Source organism: Lepisosteus platostomus, chromosome 14, assembly GCF_059453375.1.
Source record: "Lepisosteus platostomus isolate fLepPlt1 chromosome 14, fLepPlt1.hap1, whole genome shotgun sequence".
NCBI classification, from domain to species: Eukaryota; Metazoa; Chordata; class Actinopteri; order Semionotiformes; family Lepisosteidae; genus Lepisosteus; species Lepisosteus platostomus.
This window is the reverse complement of record NC_142624.1, coordinates 19,113,898-19,133,651: the sequence shown is the minus strand read 5'-3', so window position 1 is coordinate 19,133,651 and position 19,754 is coordinate 19,113,898. Positions and strand designations below refer to the sequence as shown.

The 19,754-nt window shown below is 36.3% G+C and overlaps 1 protein-coding gene across 2 annotated transcripts; it reads right to left on the bottom strand.

The window, feature by feature from the left end:
• Positions 1–60: 60 nt before the first annotated feature.
• slc19a1 (solute carrier family 19 member 1) lies at positions 61–18,455 on the bottom strand. Of its 2 annotated transcripts, XM_088607373.1 has the most exons (8): positions 18,175–18,455; positions 16,115–16,202; positions 14,944–14,988; positions 14,246–14,506; positions 8,884–9,637; positions 6,973–7,165; positions 5,821–5,962; positions 61–5,180 (listed from the first exon to the last, which is right to left on the bottom strand). In XM_088607373.1, the coding sequence occupies exons 4-8, from the start codon at positions 14,423–14,425 to the stop codon at positions 4,983–4,985; spliced, it is 1,467 nt and encodes a 488-aa protein (XP_088463499.1). In that variant the 5' UTR covers positions 14,426–14,506; positions 14,944–14,988; positions 16,115–16,202; positions 18,175–18,455; the 3' UTR covers positions 61–4,982. The 2 variants fall into 2 exon arrangements, with proteins under 2 accessions (XP_088463499.1, XP_088463498.1); XM_088607372.1 differs by lacking the exon at positions 16,115–16,202.
• Positions 18,456–19,754: the final 1,299 nt, after the last annotated feature.

Genomic DNA, 19,754 nt, shown 5'->3' with positions numbered 1-19,754 from the left:
CTGATTTATCCAAAATACACTGTATAGCAGAGTTCTGTAAAAGACGACAAAAAGGCAAGCTATGGTTTGTTGCATGCTTTATTTATCCATCTTTGGGATTAGGATGCGCACACAAACTAAAGGTTAGCATCAGCGCAGTGTGGTTAAGTCAAAATGTAACTACCCCTAAAAATACAGTACTGTACATTAGGTGTTTAAAGCCTGCCAGTTTCCAATTCTGATCCTGAAGGTTTGATGTGGCTGCAGGTTTTGTAGGATTGTCTGAAGAGCTGACACAAGTTAAGTTGGATGTGTTAAGCCTATAATGTCAATGCAGGTTATTAAGATGTGGAAAGATTCATGCAGCCATTGGCCCTCCAAGACCATGACTGGATTCCCCTGGCTGACAATATACTGTTTTTGACATACAGTATACAGGTGCCCTCCGTCTAGAATTTGTTCTACATCTTTACTATTTGTAAAGGCCAAATGAGCATTCATAAACGAATTGGATGTCCCTGACAATCCTGTTGACAAAATACATAAATTAATGGACAACCTTGCTTTAAATACAGGGTGTCAACACCAATCCATGTAACTCTACATGAATAAAATATGTGAAAATTAAAAGGTAACATAGCAAAGACAAAGAGGTAGATTTTTTTAATGCTAAACTCAAAAGAAATGCTGTCATTCCTATAGAAAGAAAGATGTGAGCTTCAGAACAAATGTTTTTTTTCTTTTATACTACTGCAAAACAGTTTACAATAGGTTCTCCAGTTTTGTTGTGGGAGGGGAAATGTCATTGTTCTCCTTTTGTAATACATTGTTTCGAGGAAAATAATATATCCTCTTTTTTTTCCTCTTTGAGCATCTGAAAACTCTTTCTGAAGTTCCTTTGTTTAGTCTCAAGTTGACGTATCTTGAGCAAGACCATTGTCACCTCGTTTATAATATGTGACGTCATCAAATGCATCCAGTGGCAAACAAAACAACAATAATCTGCGATGTACTGTATAGGTGGAACTTGTCAGAATTCAGTTTAATCAAACTACAACTTTTCCTATACAATAAGTAAATTATACATTATAGAGTAGACTCACCATATACTGTAAACTCCATGAATTACTGGATAACAGCCAGCTTCTAAAATGATATACACTTTAAAAAGGCACTTTGGGGAATCTGAGAAGGAAAGACCGGACTTTATAATCAGGTAATGTACTTGAATAATGCAAATCTTGCGCAGCAATAACCCTAAACATGTTCATCAAACTTAATATTAATTTGCATAGTGACAATGAAGATCTGAAAACCACCAGGTAATATAAAAAAAACTAGCTATAGTAAGAGGCATTTTCTATAATCACTCAACTGCTCAGTTGCATATAAGGAAGCAATAACTGTGATTTCACTTAGGTTTAGTTTCTCTGCTATTGAATATGGAGCTCATCTAAAACACTAGCCTGGTATCACAAGATACCTTCAAAGATGAATTACTGCTTTAATCCTTGTGAGGAAGGTTTACTCTGAAGGTTCCCAGAAGCTATGAATGACCAAGTCCATGCTGGAAGACCAATGCTTTTCTAATTTCCACCTTATTTCTAGAAAATTAATTTATTGTGATATTACTAATATTAGAGCGATATGGTATATATTTCCTGTTGTGAAGTAGGTACATGATTGTAAAAAGACCACATTTTTACTTGGTGAGCCATGGAATCATACATTATTTTCTCCATAAGGTTTTAAATTCCATAACTGCAAATTCACCATTCGGGAAACCCACAATCTACCTAGCTCTCGAGAAATACCAAGGTTTTACTGTACATCAGTTTCTAAGTCTTACTTTTTACTATTTACTATCCAAATAGTAGTATATTCAAAGTTTTAAAAAAAAACCTTTAAACGTTAAACCAGAAATTGCACATGCCTTACTGTTGTGGTGTGGCAAAAAGACCTGTACATTAAGGAAGCCTCCAATTAACCGATACTTCTGCCTACTGTCCTCTCCAACAGGATCCTATCACTGACTACCAGAAGGAAGTGGTATCCACCATCTCTCTTCTTATCAGCAACCAGGAGCTCCCACAAGAGGCGAACCATCTCATCACCAAACATCCCCAGGTATCCCAATTCTACCTCCTTCCCAGAATCCACAAACCCGACACCCCTGGACGCCCCATTGTCTGAGCATGCAATTGTCCGACCACACTCATCTCTGCTTTTCTCGACAGCCTTATGAGACCTTTGGCTGAAATGCTTCCTTCATATATCAAGGATACTAACCATACCCTCCACATGGTTTCAGGGTCCAGAATGCTACACTTTTACCATGGATATCACATCTCTCTACACCGTCATTCCCCACAATGACGGTCTTAAAGCCCTTAAGCGCATGCTAAACAAACGCACAGTGCTTGATCCATCCACCCAAACTCTAGTGCATCTTGCAGAATTGGTTCTCACACTCAATGCATTCTCATTTAATAACCTTTTTTATCAGCAGGTTAGTGGAGTCGCCATGTGCACCAGGATGGGACCTAGCTATGCCAATATTTTGGTCGGCTGGGTAGAAGAATGCTTCTTTGCTTCCTATACTGGCTTTGTCCCTGACCTCTACAAGTGATGCATCGATGACTGCGTCGGTGCTGCTACTGAACATGCTCTAATGACCAGCTAGAGCACTTCCTGCATCAATTCACTTACTCTTATCCGTCTATCTTCTGTATAGCTCTTTTCATCCCACTCACACCAAAAACTCTCTCCCCTTTTCACAGTTCCTCAATCATCTGGTTTGTTCTTTGTATGTTCTGGACTGTGAGTAACTCTTCTTAGTGCACTTCTCACTGACTGTACTGATTGTATTGTATGTATTGTATTATTATTGTATCTTTCGTTACACTGTGCTGTGTTGACTGTGTTAAGCTGCTGTTGCACTGCAATTTCCCTCACGGGATCATTAAAGTATCTACAGTATCTATGTCAGCTCTACTTTATCAACAGAGGATACCCCACCCAGGTTACCGATATAGGGCTCTCACCTGGGCACAAACAGCCCTTGGATCATCAACTCAATCGGGAACTCCTGGTCTTACAACCGCATTCCCTTGGTGCTTCCCTACCACCCTAACACACTTTCTATACCCAGGACCATCATTAACAACTACTCCATTTTACAGGGTGATCCCTCCATCAATACCCTTTTTTTCAACCGACCAATCTTCTTTTGTCGCTGAACACCCAATCTACGTAAACTTCTTGTTCACAGCTCGCTCAACTGCACTCAGCAATCATCCCTACCAGACACCTTCCCCTGGATCACCTGCAGATACATATCTTAACCACACGCTCATTCAGGGCCTCTCAGGTCAGTTCCGGATCACCCAGACGACATCCTGTATCTCTAGCAACCTCGTTTAGTTTACTGTATCTCTTGCACAAAATGCCCAGCTATCTACTGTACGATGGGGAAACTGGAAGGAGAGTAGGAGAGCTTCAGAGAACATGTTAGGGCTGTGAAGATTAAAGATTTCTCCCATAGTTTCTCATTTCACCTCAGACAGCCAAGATCACACTGATCTCTCTGTCTCTGTTCTCAAAGAAGGGTTTCTCAACTCCCACAGCAGAAAGACAATAGAAACTAAACTCATCCTGAAACACCTTCCCCCTTCTCTCAATGACTGACTTATTTTTGTGTAATCTTCTGTATTCTCATGCAGGTTTTGACTTCACACCTTTCTCCACCCCTCCTCCTCCACTTTTCCAGCTTTTGTTCTCCTGTGCTATTTAATTTTTGCCATCTACCCTGTCTTTCCCACACCTGAAGAAGTCTCTACATCATATTCAAATATTTTAATACTTTATATATATATAGTAGTAATGAATATTAAATACCAATTTCAATCATGCTAAATAACACAATAAACCTGAAGATGTTTTTTAAAAGTTAAATCAACACGTGAGCACTACCGTCAAAAAGAATTAATAACGGATCAGAAAATGTGTTGCAATACTCTTGCTTATTTTGTTATATTCCAATGTTCTTCCTTGAACCCAAAATAAACATTTGATCGGGTAGAAAGATTTGATAATGGGCTGTTATAACTGCATGCAACCACAAGAGGGAAACCTAAGACCTAAAACTTGAGAAATCTGCTTCATAAACCCACTGACTGCACAAAAAACATTAAGCATTTACTTAATAAAGAAACATTTATTAAGAGACACTCTTGTCATCTAAACTGTTCACTCAATCTCCAAGAATTATCTTCAAATATACTGGTCCTCAAAAGGCTTAAATAACAAATAATAACATCTGTTACATTGTAACATTTTAATTTTCAAATGGGGAGGCCACTATTGTAAAAAAAAGGTCATTTATGTTTAAAGGACTATTACAAACTCATGCTTACACTTTCACTATACATTAACTGTATTTTTTCCACAATTAATTTTTTAATTGATTTATAGAGCAGTAATCAGTAATCAGTAAAATTACTTTAAACTTTGAGCAGTTAGAACACATCGACTTAGCAAGATCAAATGAATAGTCTTTGAATTAACATGACTTATTTTTAATTTACCACTGAAACTTTGTATTCCTTCTAATGTTCCATTGCATAAAAACATCTAGAATCTAAAACATAGATTCAAAGAACATAAAAAGCATCTAGAATCTTATGACAGTAAAAAGTATATAATGTTTTTAGCAACAGCAGTGATTTTGTTTAAAAAAAGGTGTTTGGGAGTCCAAACTAAAAAAAAACAAACAGAATAGAATCTTAATTCTAAAATAACCTAGCAATTAACATATTTTTCCTTTTTGTGTCCAACAGCTCTGTGGAACCAAATTGGTTTGTCAATGTTCTAGTATTTGATTGATGACAGTTGATGAGAAAGATAGTTACAAATCATAACCATCAAAATTTCACCAAACAAGCATAGAGCTTCTCTCTTATGTTGTTTTGACCTCGCTGCTAACCTTTAAAAAATACTGCTACTCAGGTCTTGACACTACCGCCATTGGCCAGTTTGGCGTCTTCAGAAATGTCCATCTCAGGACTGCATGGCTCTGTAGCTCCTTTATCCTCTGCAGTGCCCTCCGCTCTCCTCTTGCGAAAGTGCTTTATGATGACATAGGCAGCACTTCCAAAGTAGGAAACTGTCAGCAGTGTGAAGTAGCCAAAGTAAACGAAAAACTGCAATAAAAGCAACATTTTTTTACAAAAACAAATAGATACATGAACACTGCTGTCTTTTAAATTCCAAAATGACCCAAGATTATCAGTTTTCCACAGAAATCAATTACTTTTAAACACACTTGGTATAAATCTTGTAAGATTTCCTTAAACATTCAGTAGACAGTTATACAGTAATAATTTGACTACTGCATAATTTTAGTAGAGCTGGAATTCAGTAACCCACAAAAACAATAACTAAACACAGTAATGCACAAAATATAATCGGGCAGTAAGTTTTTGGAGATATGGTAAAGTTCAGCTGGAACCTTATCTTTCAGAGCTCTTACACAACAGTTCAAAGTTACACAACATCTAAAATACTTAGGCCTGGAATGTAGTGTTCTGTCAAGTTTTCAGCACAGCAGACTAAAAAACCCAGGATCAACATTTCAAATTTTGTTTGCTAAATCACAAATCCTGTATCAACAAGCAACAGGTAGAAGATCTACAGGCAAACATGACGGGCAATGCAGTTGTTTGTAACAAGCCAACCTTTAATGACAATCCCTTTGAAAACATATATTTATCTAACACTCAGTTAATTATAGCTCATACATTCCTAGGTTTCATAAGACAAACTGAAGTAGTCCTACAGTACCTGAGGGTGAACAGCTAGCCCCAGTCCTCTCTTGTCTGCAACAATGATTGTGATGATAGTTTTCAAAATGGTGGCTAGGAAAGTATTGACTCCAAAAACCAAGGCACACAGTTCTTTTGTGAGGGAGGAAGCAATCTGAAAACTAAAGAGTTAAGAGAAAATGTGGTATCAACACACTTTTGATACGTTTAAATAAAGCATGCTTATTTTTCTGTTCTTTGAAGGTCACAATTTAGTGCTTTTACGTTCCATATTTTTAGTTGGCGTCAAAGAGATAATTGATTCTAGGATTGCGAAAAATGTTGTACATGCCAAACAACCCCCCAAGTCTTACTGCTGTTCCAATTCAAATCTAAATGTTTATATTTAACTTGTAGAGTCTCATGTTAAACAGTAACCAAAATGCTTGCCCAAATTCTAAGGCTGTTGTTAAGTATAACTTTCATTAGTATGTACAGTGCCTATACGCAATGCCATCTACTGTACTTAACTCTGCCTTCAACATTTGTCAATAGGGAATATTTTTCATTAGTTACTTCTGCACTCTCAACAATGTTCTGTCTTGAGTTTGTTATATAGTATGTCATTTTTTATTTTCCAATGCCTTTACTGAAGCCAAGTTAATCTGTATAAAGTAAGTGCCACATACAAATAAATTGTACACAGAAGTATCATATTTACAGTAACTTGAACAAAGCTAAGTAAAGAAATCAATATGAAGCTGGAGACCCATCACAACCTGCAGAAATCAGAAATAATCGACAGTGTAAAATACAGAAGTGACATCACAGCACATGAGGACCACATGATTAAACAACGAAAGAAATGTGACTTTCAAGATAAATGTGAGGAAATCAATGGCATTGTCTTATTAGAAGTCATGAGAGATCTGTAAAATGCCTGGAATACAGTATGTTGCTGGAAGGTATTGTGTCAGTATCAAAAACCTCCTGATGCTCTGATAGAACCACTCTAAACAGGATAATGAATTGATAACAGAAATAATTAGATAAATTATTTATCTAAAAAGATAAATTCAATAATTAGATTACTGCACATGTATTATAAAATACTGCACCTAGAAAAGGAATAAAATATTTTGTATTATGAACAGTAAATTCTAATCTAATTCAATGTCTTGAAAACACTCACATTGCAATAGGAACAAGGAACTGGTAGAAACTTCTGAAGAGGGCATATGCCACGTAGCACACCCAGATTTCTGATGTGGTGGTCATTAACAACAGCAAGGCAGCCTGAATGCCAGTTATAATGCCAATCACAAGCTCAGACCACAGGGACCAGCGGATTTTCACAAAGCCAGCGATGAATGATGCTATAGCCCCTGCCAAAGAAAACATGCTAACATAAAACAGTGAAAACTGAAGGTAAAATTTTAAAAATAATAATATAAAAAATATGTAATAAGAAAATTACTCTGTCAATAAACCAGTTTTGATATCTTATCATTTGATCCAGTTCAAAGCAATACAATTTCAAAAAATAGCTATCAACATGGAAAAATGAAATCAACACCCCTAACAACAGCAGCTGGAGTAAGATGAAAAATGAATGCACTGCAAAAGAAAAGATTTAACATGATTCTGAAGAATCCGCTTCAGAAAAAAAAATCCCAGGCTTCAAAACTCATGCTGCTTACTAGTTTCAAATCACTAGCATATGTACATTTTCAACGGTAAAATTAGTCTTCTGAAGATTTCAGTCATGTATAACTATAACTACATTTTGGTAGGCACAAAAAGAGTGTGTCAGTTTTAAGGCCTAGCGTCCTGACCAAGTTGTATCCTGCCTTGTACCTGTTGCTTTTTTGGATAGGGTTCCATGTCCCCTGCAACCCTGAATTGGACAAAGTGGTTAGAAAATGAATGGTTGGATGGAAGTTACCATGTCAGTATGGCGAAAGGTAAATAAACCGACTTTATACAGTACATTACAATAGGACACAAATTTGTGTTTTAATAATGAAGGAAAGTGTTCCTTTAGTTTGAGTTCAACACCCTTCAACAGGCAGTTGCCCTATCCTCCTGGTATGCTACCATTGCTCAGTTACACCTGTCTGAGTTGCACAATGACTGTTGTCTCTTTTGTAAGTCAACTAAGTGAGACTGTACCAAATGACTTAATTAAATAAATCAAATCGCAGCTCTATAAATTATCCTCGCGCATTTGCATGTGTGTGTGTGCTTTCAGCTTCTGGGATATTTTCTGTGACATTGCTGCAACACCTACCAGGAATAAGGCTTTGTGATTATGGATGAAAGCCAAACCTTACACTGCCAGTTTAACTGCTTTAAGAAAATAAGCTTTCTACAACACTTAATCAAATGGTAAGATTGTTAAAAGCATGCTTTTGTTTCTCGAAAAGTCTTACAGTGCCTCTTAAAGAGCTGAATGCTAGGAAATGACAATAATGTACACAGAAGACCTACACTGTTTTTGCTGTTTTTTGTATACAGTTTTTTTGTATTCATTTCTACTTTCTGCACTGGGACTGGCTGAACTGAATGAAAAGCATGACGACTGTATGTGCAATGTAAGAATAATGAATAGCGTTATGTAAGAATAATGAAAGGTGTTCATGTTGGCACTCCTCTTCTTGCTATCATAATGTATTATTGGCAACGTTTTGAGTATCAATTCATTTTTAAATGCTTTTGTTAAGGTACACAACATTATAGCACCATAAAATGTGAATGTATACTCGTTGATTTGACCATTCAAGATTTTGTTCAATTAACCTTTGCCTTACTACATGGTAAGCAATAATTCCAATTGTTGAATATAACGATTTATTTACACTTCATACAAGTATATGTATTCTTGTAAGTCGAAACTATCGAAATGTGAAATTTTGATACTTTATGATTGTATCTTACCAACGTTAGGTACAAAAACACTGTTTAATCAGATGTACAGTTGTATTAAACATACAACTGTGAGATATTATATTTTGAGATGAATGCTGAGATGTCAGAGACATTAAGTATAAATATGACAATACAAATTATCTTAATGTTCCCAAAACACTTCACTTTCACTTACCAAGAAGAGTAGAAGCTGCATCCACTCCACCATTATACACTCGTCTGTTTTCATCAGGTGTGTAGACTTCATTCCACAAAATATGTACATAGTACACCATCAGATAATAACCTGCTGAGTTGAAGATCCACCAGAGGCTCCAGAGCCTCAGCTGGGGTAACTTTACCAAGTTCAAGAGTTCCTTCAGCATCTGGAAAAATACAGAGTTCCTCCAGGCTGACAATGGCTGAGCTTGGGTGGGCGAGGGGCTATCTGGATTAATCTTGTCCATCTCAGTGGAAGCTGCCTCCTCTTGTTTAGCCCTGTTAAAAAACAGGCTACGTTTGGGCCATGGCAAGCAAATGGAAAGGCCAAAGCTGAAAGTAACAAAGCCCAGGGAGATCTTGCTGAGAGAGGAGTACGTGACACCACCCAGTGAGAAACAGAGCTGGCCCAGAACTGAGCTGGTGAAGACTCCCATGAGTACAGAAGACCGTGAGTAGCTGGCCACTTTCTGATAGAAGGCAGGTGTAACTAGGGAGAAAATATAGGAGGAATAGGCCACCCGTGCTGCCATGGTGATGCCGTAGAAGAACTCCATGAACTGCATCTCAAGCAGAGTTGTGCCGAACAGCAAGATGAGCCAGATGGAGATGTAACTGAGGCTCTGCAGAATAAGGACTGGCTTGTAGCGCAGATAGTCTGTCAGCAAGAACACTGGCACCAGGACTACCATGTAGGCATAGGAGAGGACTGGAGTGATCTCATTGGTCACCTGTAGTACAACACAAAGAGGACATAATGAGATAGACCATAACAGCATGCTTTGACTATTCACAAGGAAACAGTGGGACTGGGACTGCAATGGCAAGAGCAATATTAAAGAGCATTAATTCAAGGTTCATGAATACATAAACTACAAGGTTCATGAATTCAACATTCACAAGGATTCTCCTGAAGCTATTAGATATAAAATGGCTAGAGTAATGAAAGCTTAAATTCATTCATTCAAATACACGTGAAGCTTTATCACTCTGTGATTTCTATAGCATATTTAGCTGGATGTTTTAACCACTGCTTACTACATCATTTAATGGCACCTTCATATTTAAGGGAAATGTTGCCTTTGCTGTAATGTGTGTGCAAATCCAAGATCATTTAAAAAAGTTACTTCTAAGAATCAGAACTTAGTTAATTTTAGTTTGCCTTTTTTTTTTACATTAACTGCATGTGACAGGGTGTTATCTGCTATTATGAAGGCAAAGAAGTGAATAAAGGTGAAGCACAATTTTTTAAAAGTGTTTATTATTGTAATATCCCACCAAGCAATATACTAAATGTAGCTGTAAGGCATTTTGTAAGACAATCACTACTACTTTTATAAACCACTGAATACAATATATATCGAAAGGACACTGAATGGGTTTAAGGTATCTTAAATTAACTCCCTTTAAAATTATTCCTTCAATAATTACAAATGATGTTGAATTCTGTTGTAATAATCCTGGATAGAACATCCAACAGGTGCTGTAAAAGGTTGTTTTATACTTAATATCTGGCTTCAAATCTACGTCACTGCATTCTTTTAAACAGCTCTTACCAAGCAACAGAACTAGAACGCAACAGGAAATCTCGACAAAGAATTCATGTTCTCTGGCTGCTGTTTTGGCACTGGAAGCTCACATCATTGTCAGCAATAAAACACACAATGCAAATAAATATTTAAATATTTACCATCACGTTTGCCTTCCGTAGTCTGAATAACGTAGAGCCAAAGCTGTCATTGCAGACATACCAGTCAATAAAGATTTTAAACAAAACGCAGTGCAGGGTGTTTATTTTTCTTCTAAAGCTCAGTATATACTAAAATGTAATGAGATAAAACCTTCTAAATTTGATACTTAGACCACATTAGACCAAAAGCAGATATAAGATATCACTCAAGTCTTTTGACGTGTAAAACTTACCAAATATTATGAATAGACCAACAATGATCTTCAACAGCAAAGGATTTTTTCCTGTTTTTATCCAACAAATATCTGACATTATAATTGGGTTTAACTGGTGAGACGTAACGACTGATTAAGGTATTTATCAATTGATTCTTAAGAAAATGCAACAAAATATAGAATTTATGTAGAAAATATAACAGTTCACATTCTGTTTTTCAGTATATTGACAGAATGAATGGCAACATAAATGGTAAGAAAGCCTATTTGACTTGCTTTGACAGGCACACGGGTTTCAAACACACTGCAGCAATGGCACAGTAAAACAAAAAGATGGAAAAGTCACTGCAAAAGATGCAGTCTGGGTACATTGAACAGCTGTGACTAGAACCCAGCATCCATACCAACTGGCAAGAAGGATCCATGACCACTTAACCCAGGAGGAAAAGCCTGAGTGATCACATGGAAGAAGTACTAGGTACAGATGCTACAATACAGCCCCACTAAGGTGTAAGGTCCACTGAGGTTTGTATAAGGGGAGTGTCCTGTTTTTTTTAGTGGTGTGATTGCATGAGAAAACACAGAACAACTTTAGGAATCAACCTATTGTCATCTACTATAATCTCACTACACAATTATTTCAAAGGCACATACTGTAAAACAAGCCCTGCTGGACCAGGATTAGAGACATCCTGCATACAATAAAATTGTCTACAGTACCACCTACTGTTACAGATACTGTACATCGATTACATTGATGTAAATCCTTATTTTTTCAATATTGTGCAACTTCATCCCACAAGGAAAGGGTTAGTAAACGGCTTTGGTTATCTATCTAGTGTCTATCTCAAACATGCTATATATCACCAAGTTTTAATCCAAGTGAATGCCTGTGGGACAAAATGGGCTGACTTATATTATTATACGACGAATCCCAAAAACGTTATTAATCTAGGAGTTATTTTAAATATATCAAATGCAGAAACATTTCTGTTCTTCACCTGCAATGTCTCGGACAGTCTACACACAATGCATGCATTCCACCTAATAGCGCTGATCACTTGCGAGTTTTACCCAACTTCCAGTTACTATAGGACCCATACCACATGTGAGTTTTGAACTTTCTTATTAGAAACCTTTATAAGAAATGCGCCAAAACACACAAAATAAACTTAACTATTCCTTTAACTCTTCTGATGTCTTGAATAATAAATTAGAGAATCATGTGCTGTACAACTATTGGATATATATGGTATGCTCACCCTAATTATATGGTATAACAACTAGGTTTTATTCAAAAGTCAAGGAGATACCTTTTTTAATCTATCCCTCAAAAATATATATTTTTCTGAATTTGCAGATCACAGTTTATCACCAGGTACAACCAAAGACTAAATCTGTTTACTAGGGAATAAAATGTCTGATAATCTGTGAATGTTACACAAAACAAGACTTCAGTTCCCTGAGGTTTAGATACAGGTATAACAAGACTCTAAATACTTTCAAAACTACAATCACGAGGGAAAGGGCAAAGGTGCTGTTAAGCTCATGGTGATGGTGAAAAAGAAATAAATTACAGCTAAGATGGTTACAACAATATTAACCTAGTCAGGAGGAGACTGAACTTTCACCCCATTCTATGAGCATACAGTCCTCCAGCTGACACAGTATTATTAAAGCTGCAGTATTATAAAAGCTGTTCTTTAACTGTGAATATATTAAGTAGTTATTTATGGCAAATTTATGGCAATTTCTTTATTATGCTACAGTAGGTCTGTATCATTTCTGTCTGTCTTTTAGAGATGTTAATTTTATTCACAACTAAATTTGCTTAAACAAATAAACCCCCTGCTATTTTAAATACAGGGTTGGTCAAAATGTTGTCAACCTTAATATACAGCATAACATATCATTCCTAAGGGTTCGCAAACTTTTTCTCACAACTGTATGTCAAACCGGTAATTTAATTTCAGACGAGTAACCTTATAAACTAGTGGATGGGACCGTACACAGATCAGGCTAGGCTATACAAGAAAAGCATACTTAAGGTCCCAGAAAATAATGCATTCAGTTGGTGGAAGAAATGAACACACCAGTTCTGCTTTTACGATACAGTCTAGTGCTGGGCGATAATTCAATAACGATAATTATCGCGATATAATTTTCCTCGATATAATTTTAATAAAAGTTCGATAAATGTTTGATATATATGTTTATGCTTTGCGCATGATATGCACATGATATGCACAAAATACTGCGCGAGTGCGCATGCGTGTTGCAGACCAGGCAGCTAACGTGGTGTTGTTTACCCACACGGTGGTGGCTGACGAGATTGTAGTTAGAGCGGAGAAATGAGCGACACTGAAGCAAATGTAGTGCTGCCAACGACCAGCTCAAAGGACGATGACATCATCGACAGAAAAGGTCATTCAGCTTTGGTAATTTGGAGATATTTTGACTTTTTACCATCAGACATAAAACAGAGCACTTTAAACTTTGCAGTCTGTCTGAGCCATCTTCTATGTGTGTTTTATCACACTGCAGTACATAATTTTTCTATTAAGATATTTATTTTGTAAATTTCACCAATGCATATTTTGACATAAAAAAGACTTGAATACTCTTTACCTCAGATTTGTTGAATGTTTCTGCTGTTTGGCAAGTGTTTGTTGTGTTCTTAAAATAAAGAGTTGTTTAATTTACCAATTAACTGTCTGGATTCTTCAACTTTCACTCAGGAGATAAAATCTGCCTTTAAACTTGAAAGAAATAAAGATTTGACATTTATCGTGATAATTATCGATATTGACTGATATGAAAATTTTTACTGTGATAATGTTTTTGGCCATATCTCCCAGCCCTAATACAGTCTAAGAAAAATTAAAAGCCATTTTTTCTTGTATAAAGTGATTACAGCTGATTGTTTTTTTAGCATTGTTTGGTGGTTCAAATACACTAAAGGAAATAATGTAAGAGACTGAAAGTTTAAAGTCTCTTTAGGTATAGACATGGCATTTATTCAAATTTCCTAAACTATGGCTAATGTTAAAATGAATAATTATTTTATTGAAACAAAATAATTGTTTCTGAAACCACCAGAATTCCTAAAAACTACCATTTTCATTTAATTTTATTTAATGGTAAAGAAAGCAAGTACAAAATCAAGTTTTGGAATGCATTTTCATTTGGACAATCACTTACAGTATCCACACAACACAGGAGGGAGGGAGTTGTTCCTCACTAGAGGTATTGCAGGTCTTGTATTTACTGCATATCTCAACACCTGTGCAAAACCCAGAAGCCATATTTAATGTGCGGGATTCAGAAAATTGTTGGTACAATGGAGTAACAAAGCTCAAATGGAATGGAAGCCCTGTGTCCCTTTTTCAGTTCCACTGAAGAAGAAACAGTAAAAGAAAATAATTCCCCCTTACCTGCTGTTTGGTGAAATTCTTCTCTTCACTCAGGAGAAGGGGGGTGATGAAGGGCTCTCCTGGTTTTAACATAGACATGAAACCATAGAAACACAAGAAGACGACCGACCAGTTCCAGATACGAGGCTCCTTAACCCGCGCTGAAGGAGGGTCCTCATTCTGCTCTTCAACATCTGCCATTGCCTCAGCTGCAGCCAAGTATCTCCAATGCTTTCTTTCCTTTCGTCTGATGTTTTAGCTCATTTTGACTGATGAACAGTTCTGCAATGCAGAAGAAAGTAAAATGGACAGTGGAATACAGTGTTGTTATACACACACAACACCCTCACCGACAGAAATACAAATCTGACTTTTGGCATAAAATGATTTTTTAACAGGGATTAGAGCTCTTTTCAAAAGAACCTCTGTCTTCTAAAATACCTATGTTCTTGTTTCAATCCCTCTAAATGTATAAGAAAGTCAGTTCTTCTCTGCTGCTTTTTAAAAGTAAATGACATAAAACTTATGTTTTCAAAATTTAAACCCCATACACCAGCAACGTTAACAATTACTTAAAGAGCAGGATAAGACAATGCTGTATCCAGCAATCAAAGAAACTAACATTCTGTATTGAGTAACCTGTGGTTAAAGTGCTACATTATGCAAAAAATACGAAATGGTCTCTAGGACGAAGGTGTTGACCTTTGGTCATTTTTTACCTGTGTGATGATGTCAGCAGACAATGCTGCTTTTTGAGATGTTACCTGTTAACAGAACAAAACAAAAATTAGGCAGGCATTCCACTTATTATTTTAGGTCAATGTCAAACAATGGTTCAAAATGCAATTTCATATCTACTACACAGCCTCAGAACACTTTGATTTCTCAGCTCCGCTGGCATTCAGGACTTACTGTAAGCCCTTTCTGTCATGACCAACTTACCTTTCCACAATCCAGAGGCACCATACCAGTGTTCTGCAGTACTGAGACATCAGTGTTTTGTTTTTTCATGCATATATTAAGACTAATCCTCAATTACATATCTTTGTATGTTGTACTAACTACTGAATATACTTCATAGTATGTAAAGTTAGATGCAAAGATCTGTTTTCTTAATGCTAAACCATACTAGATCTTCAAAAGTTATTATTCAATAACCAAAAGCAACATTTCAACTTTCATTCCAAATTTCATTATGCAATTTAAAAAATAAGTGCTCATTGTGAAATATCTTCAATAATATCAATGGCAGATGACTGTCATAACTGTCTACATTATCTTCACAGTGTGACTGAAATATTTTATGAAGGACAAATTAATGTTTCGAAACAGGGTATGAATTAACAATGTTGGTGTAACCAATATGATATGTGTTATATTTAATCAGTATTAATGGTTCTTTTAATTACAAAATTTAATTTCCATAAGGGTACTGGGAACCCAGTTCCACATTTCTACACAATACAGCAGTCTGTTAAACACTGGCAAGGTTTTTTCAAGTCAATAGCACAAAATCTCTTCAAAGCTTACAAAGCACTAACAGAGATTGGAGGATTATTATGTTTATTGCAGGGGGTAGATATGAAAAGACACATTCCACTAAATCCCTATTCATTCCTACTGATGTATTCCATTATATGTGAAAATATTTGATCCTTAAATGAGATGTTAAAATGAGGTCCTGACTACTTAGTCAGATACCAGTGCACTCTTAATAAGGCAACAGTTGTTAATTCCAGTGTCCTATCTCAATTCCACGCTGGTCTTGCACAATCTGTCCTCCCTAAATTTCACCTCTAATTCAACTGGAGAAGTAATTTCTCAGTTCTTCACCCATACAGAACTATATAGTATAGTGGGGTTGCCCACACACAGGCATCAATGCCTTACCCAAGTGTTTGTTGCCACCACTTCAGTCTTGGATGAAGTGGGTCCCTTTATATGTAAAGTACATTGGAGTCCTTTGAGATGAGAAGAGCTATAGAAATTCAACTAATAAATATCATCCAACAGAACATGAGTTGTGTAAATTAATACTACGTCAAATAAAACTTCAACAGGCTTTAAATAATATGCATGTTTGTGCTTTCATACATAGGCTATTAGGATAAACAATGGCTGTAATTCTTATTTTAATAAAAACCTTTCATCATTCAAATGTCCTTGCAATGCATGAGCTGTTCCACTGCAAATAAATGGAACAGTAGAGCACATGACTAAACACTGAACAACCACTCCATCACTTCAGTGCCATTTAATAAGCATTTGATAAACAGGTTCAGAAATAAAAATATTCAGACTTTGGATATTGATAAAATGGAGCTTATAACAAACATCTGGGAGGACTTACGGCAAGCTAGATCCCCTTTACCTCCGCTACTCTAATGACTCCACAAAGTCACTACCTGAAAGGCCCTGAAACCACTGGATGACCCTCTCTTCCATGTTTTGGTTTTCCTGCATCACTGCTCGATCCCCAGTCTACCTTTGTGGCTGCCCCTTGGTTAACTCCACAGTATGCATGGTGGTCCACTCAGCCAAGTGATTAAACCAAGGTTTCCAAAGCATAACTTCTCATTAACAATTCCATTCCAAAAACATTTTCTTATAATTTCTTTTTAATCCTCACGAAATGATTTTGATGTCCTTTTGATTAACAGATTATTCAGAACCGTGAAACACTCAAGTCAGTATGAGTGATGTGTAAGCACTACCTTAGCTCACTCGTAAGAGAAATGATTAGCCACCGATGATGAGGTCATCTCACTTGGTAAATGTCAACGGAAAAATCAAAAAAGAAAAACACAGAAAATAACCGGTATATCATTCTTAACAAGAGAGCAATGCCTTCAAGCCACTGGTATGTTGGAGGATGGAGTAAGTCAGTGGACTGTCACTTGATGTCTGCACTGGGATGAGCTAGGAGGACAATGTGTGGCATAGAGAACTTAGAGACCAGTGAACAGACTTTTATGCATGAATAGCACGGAGTCCTTCAAGACACTTGCTGCAAAGCATGCTTGTGTTGCTTGCAATGGTAGACACATGGTTCTAGTCTGAAACTTTCATAGTACATCACCTGCTGAAGATAAATGTTAATCTGTTTAATGAATGTACCTATGTTAAGTGTTTCATTAATTATCAGCATAGCTGCTTTAAAAAATATTTCCTTATTAAACCTTAAGTTCTTGCAGTTAATGTATATAGAATATTTCTATTAAAAGCTATACTCTTTTTTATCTTAACAGAGCCTTTTTAACAGATCTCACTGTAATTTAAATTATACATCAACATTATCGGACCATGAATAAGTAGTGTAGAAACAATTATGGTCTGTGCATTTAAACATTTTTGTACGTGGCGATCGCAGGCTTGCAAAGTCCACCACGTAAAGTAAAACTCAATATTAACCTTTGGATGTAGGCTAAATTAAATACGTTTAATAATAAAACCAAATAAAACTATAAAACTTCCGAATACTAATTCTTAAGTGAGAAAATACTTTCACCGTAGGCCAAAGAGCTAAAAAGAGCTGCACTGCAAGTGCAGAGACCCATTATCATGCAAGCCTCACAAAACACAAGTGGTTCAAAGGTCGTACATTGTAAACGATTTAGCTGCTACTGTATGTTTTGTGAAATTAAATAAATGTAGTACTAATTACAATACGATGACATATTCTGCATTCCCCACAAGACAATTTGCCATGCTTCTCATTTTAAAAATATATTAATTGTTCGATTCAGACACCTTAAAATCCTTCAAATGATTTTATGTTTATTTTTCAAGTTAGATTTAATATGCCACATTCTTACAATTGTTGTAACAGCCTTTTCATTTACAGATGATTCCTGATATCCGCCAGTACAGAAAGATTGAGCTTATATACTGTAGCACGTGGCTGTTGGACATTTCTTAAAGGTCCCGAAATATGGTAAATAAATAATTACCTATTCCTGCCCTCACTGAAAGTGTCCCACCGATGACGGGCATAACATTACCCAGTCTAAAATGCACCTTTTCATCCGGACCCCTGAAGAACTGTAAACCACGTCGTTTAGCGCATGTGGCGTAAAGCAGATTAAAAAACTACAAGTTCAATGTCGCAGTGCGAACCGAAAGGAGAATCGCTTCGATATGACTGAACCCAGCTGCGCTTTCACAATTTAATTTCCTAGTTGCGATTTCCCAAAAAATGTGATTGTCATTTCGTGTATTTCAGATACCGATCACAAATTGCGGAGAAAGACGTTCTACTCGTTGTAAATACTCCGATTTGAGTTCTGGGAAATGTCGTTTTACTAATTTCAATCACGTGTGTCTTACAGCCTATCCGAGCTCGTTAAAATGGAAATCAAATGGTTCACTTATTTTTCAAGTTTGGAAATCAACTACTAGAACCATATTAAAACTTGACAGAATTTGAAGGCAGGCACTAGACCCCACTTTGTATTTACCTACTTATATTTTCCCTAACGTTCATACAACAACTTTCTGTTTCACTTCTAAACGACAACTACAAAAGCATATTACATTCTAGAGCGTAAGGAGGACCTATACCACTTATAATCAGAAATGTTTATTGGTTGTTTGCCCACGGGCAAATCACTCGTCTCAGCTTCTTTTATCGTACAGTAGATGACCAGTGTTGGAATTCAGATGGATCCTGAATTTCTCCCTATACCAAGGCATAGATGTCAAAACATAGTTTGCTCAATATCTCCACCATGTGGCATAAAAGTGTATGGAAGTACGTTTATTTAACTACTGTGACTTCCTAGGCCTAATAATAGTATTGGAACTAACTCATACGAAGAAGAAACTTCTCTGAAAACATTTACTAAAACATATTTTGTTTTTCCGAATTTTTAATATGACGATATAAGGGCATAATAATAGTTACAAATGAAAATAGTACATTCGGCCCATCTACGGTGTTGTGATAGTAGCAAATTGAAATGTACCTAGCATTTTAAAAACACCACACCGATTTTTTTGTTCATTTTTTCCTTAAAGTATTATATTACTCCTGTTCTATTAATGACATATGTGATGATCCAAATTCTTAGTTATTTATTAAACAATTTATATGAAAACTATATATGAACCTTAGCAAAAGATTATATTTCTTCTAGAACTTCTATCACACCATTGATTTGTACATTACTGACCACTAAGTAGGTATAATAATTTAATTATAACCAATATTATCATTTACTTGGAAGTTTGTTCTGTGTTCAATCAATCAAGGAAACATGCTGGTTTATACACCATCTAAAAATTTGAACAGAACATTACTGGCTTTAGAAGCCCCGATCACAGAGGACTGGCTTCGTCATAAAAGCAAAGCACTATTATGAATTGTCCACAATAAAGACAATGGCTTTTATATACTATATCAGGGTTTAGATTAGGCACATAATTGGGAAAAGCATGAGACAGCACAATTTGTAGTGGGCTCAACATTTCAGCACTATAACAGAATTGCTGCTTTGTTGGAGCAGGCATTTAGGTAAAACTTACTGTAACT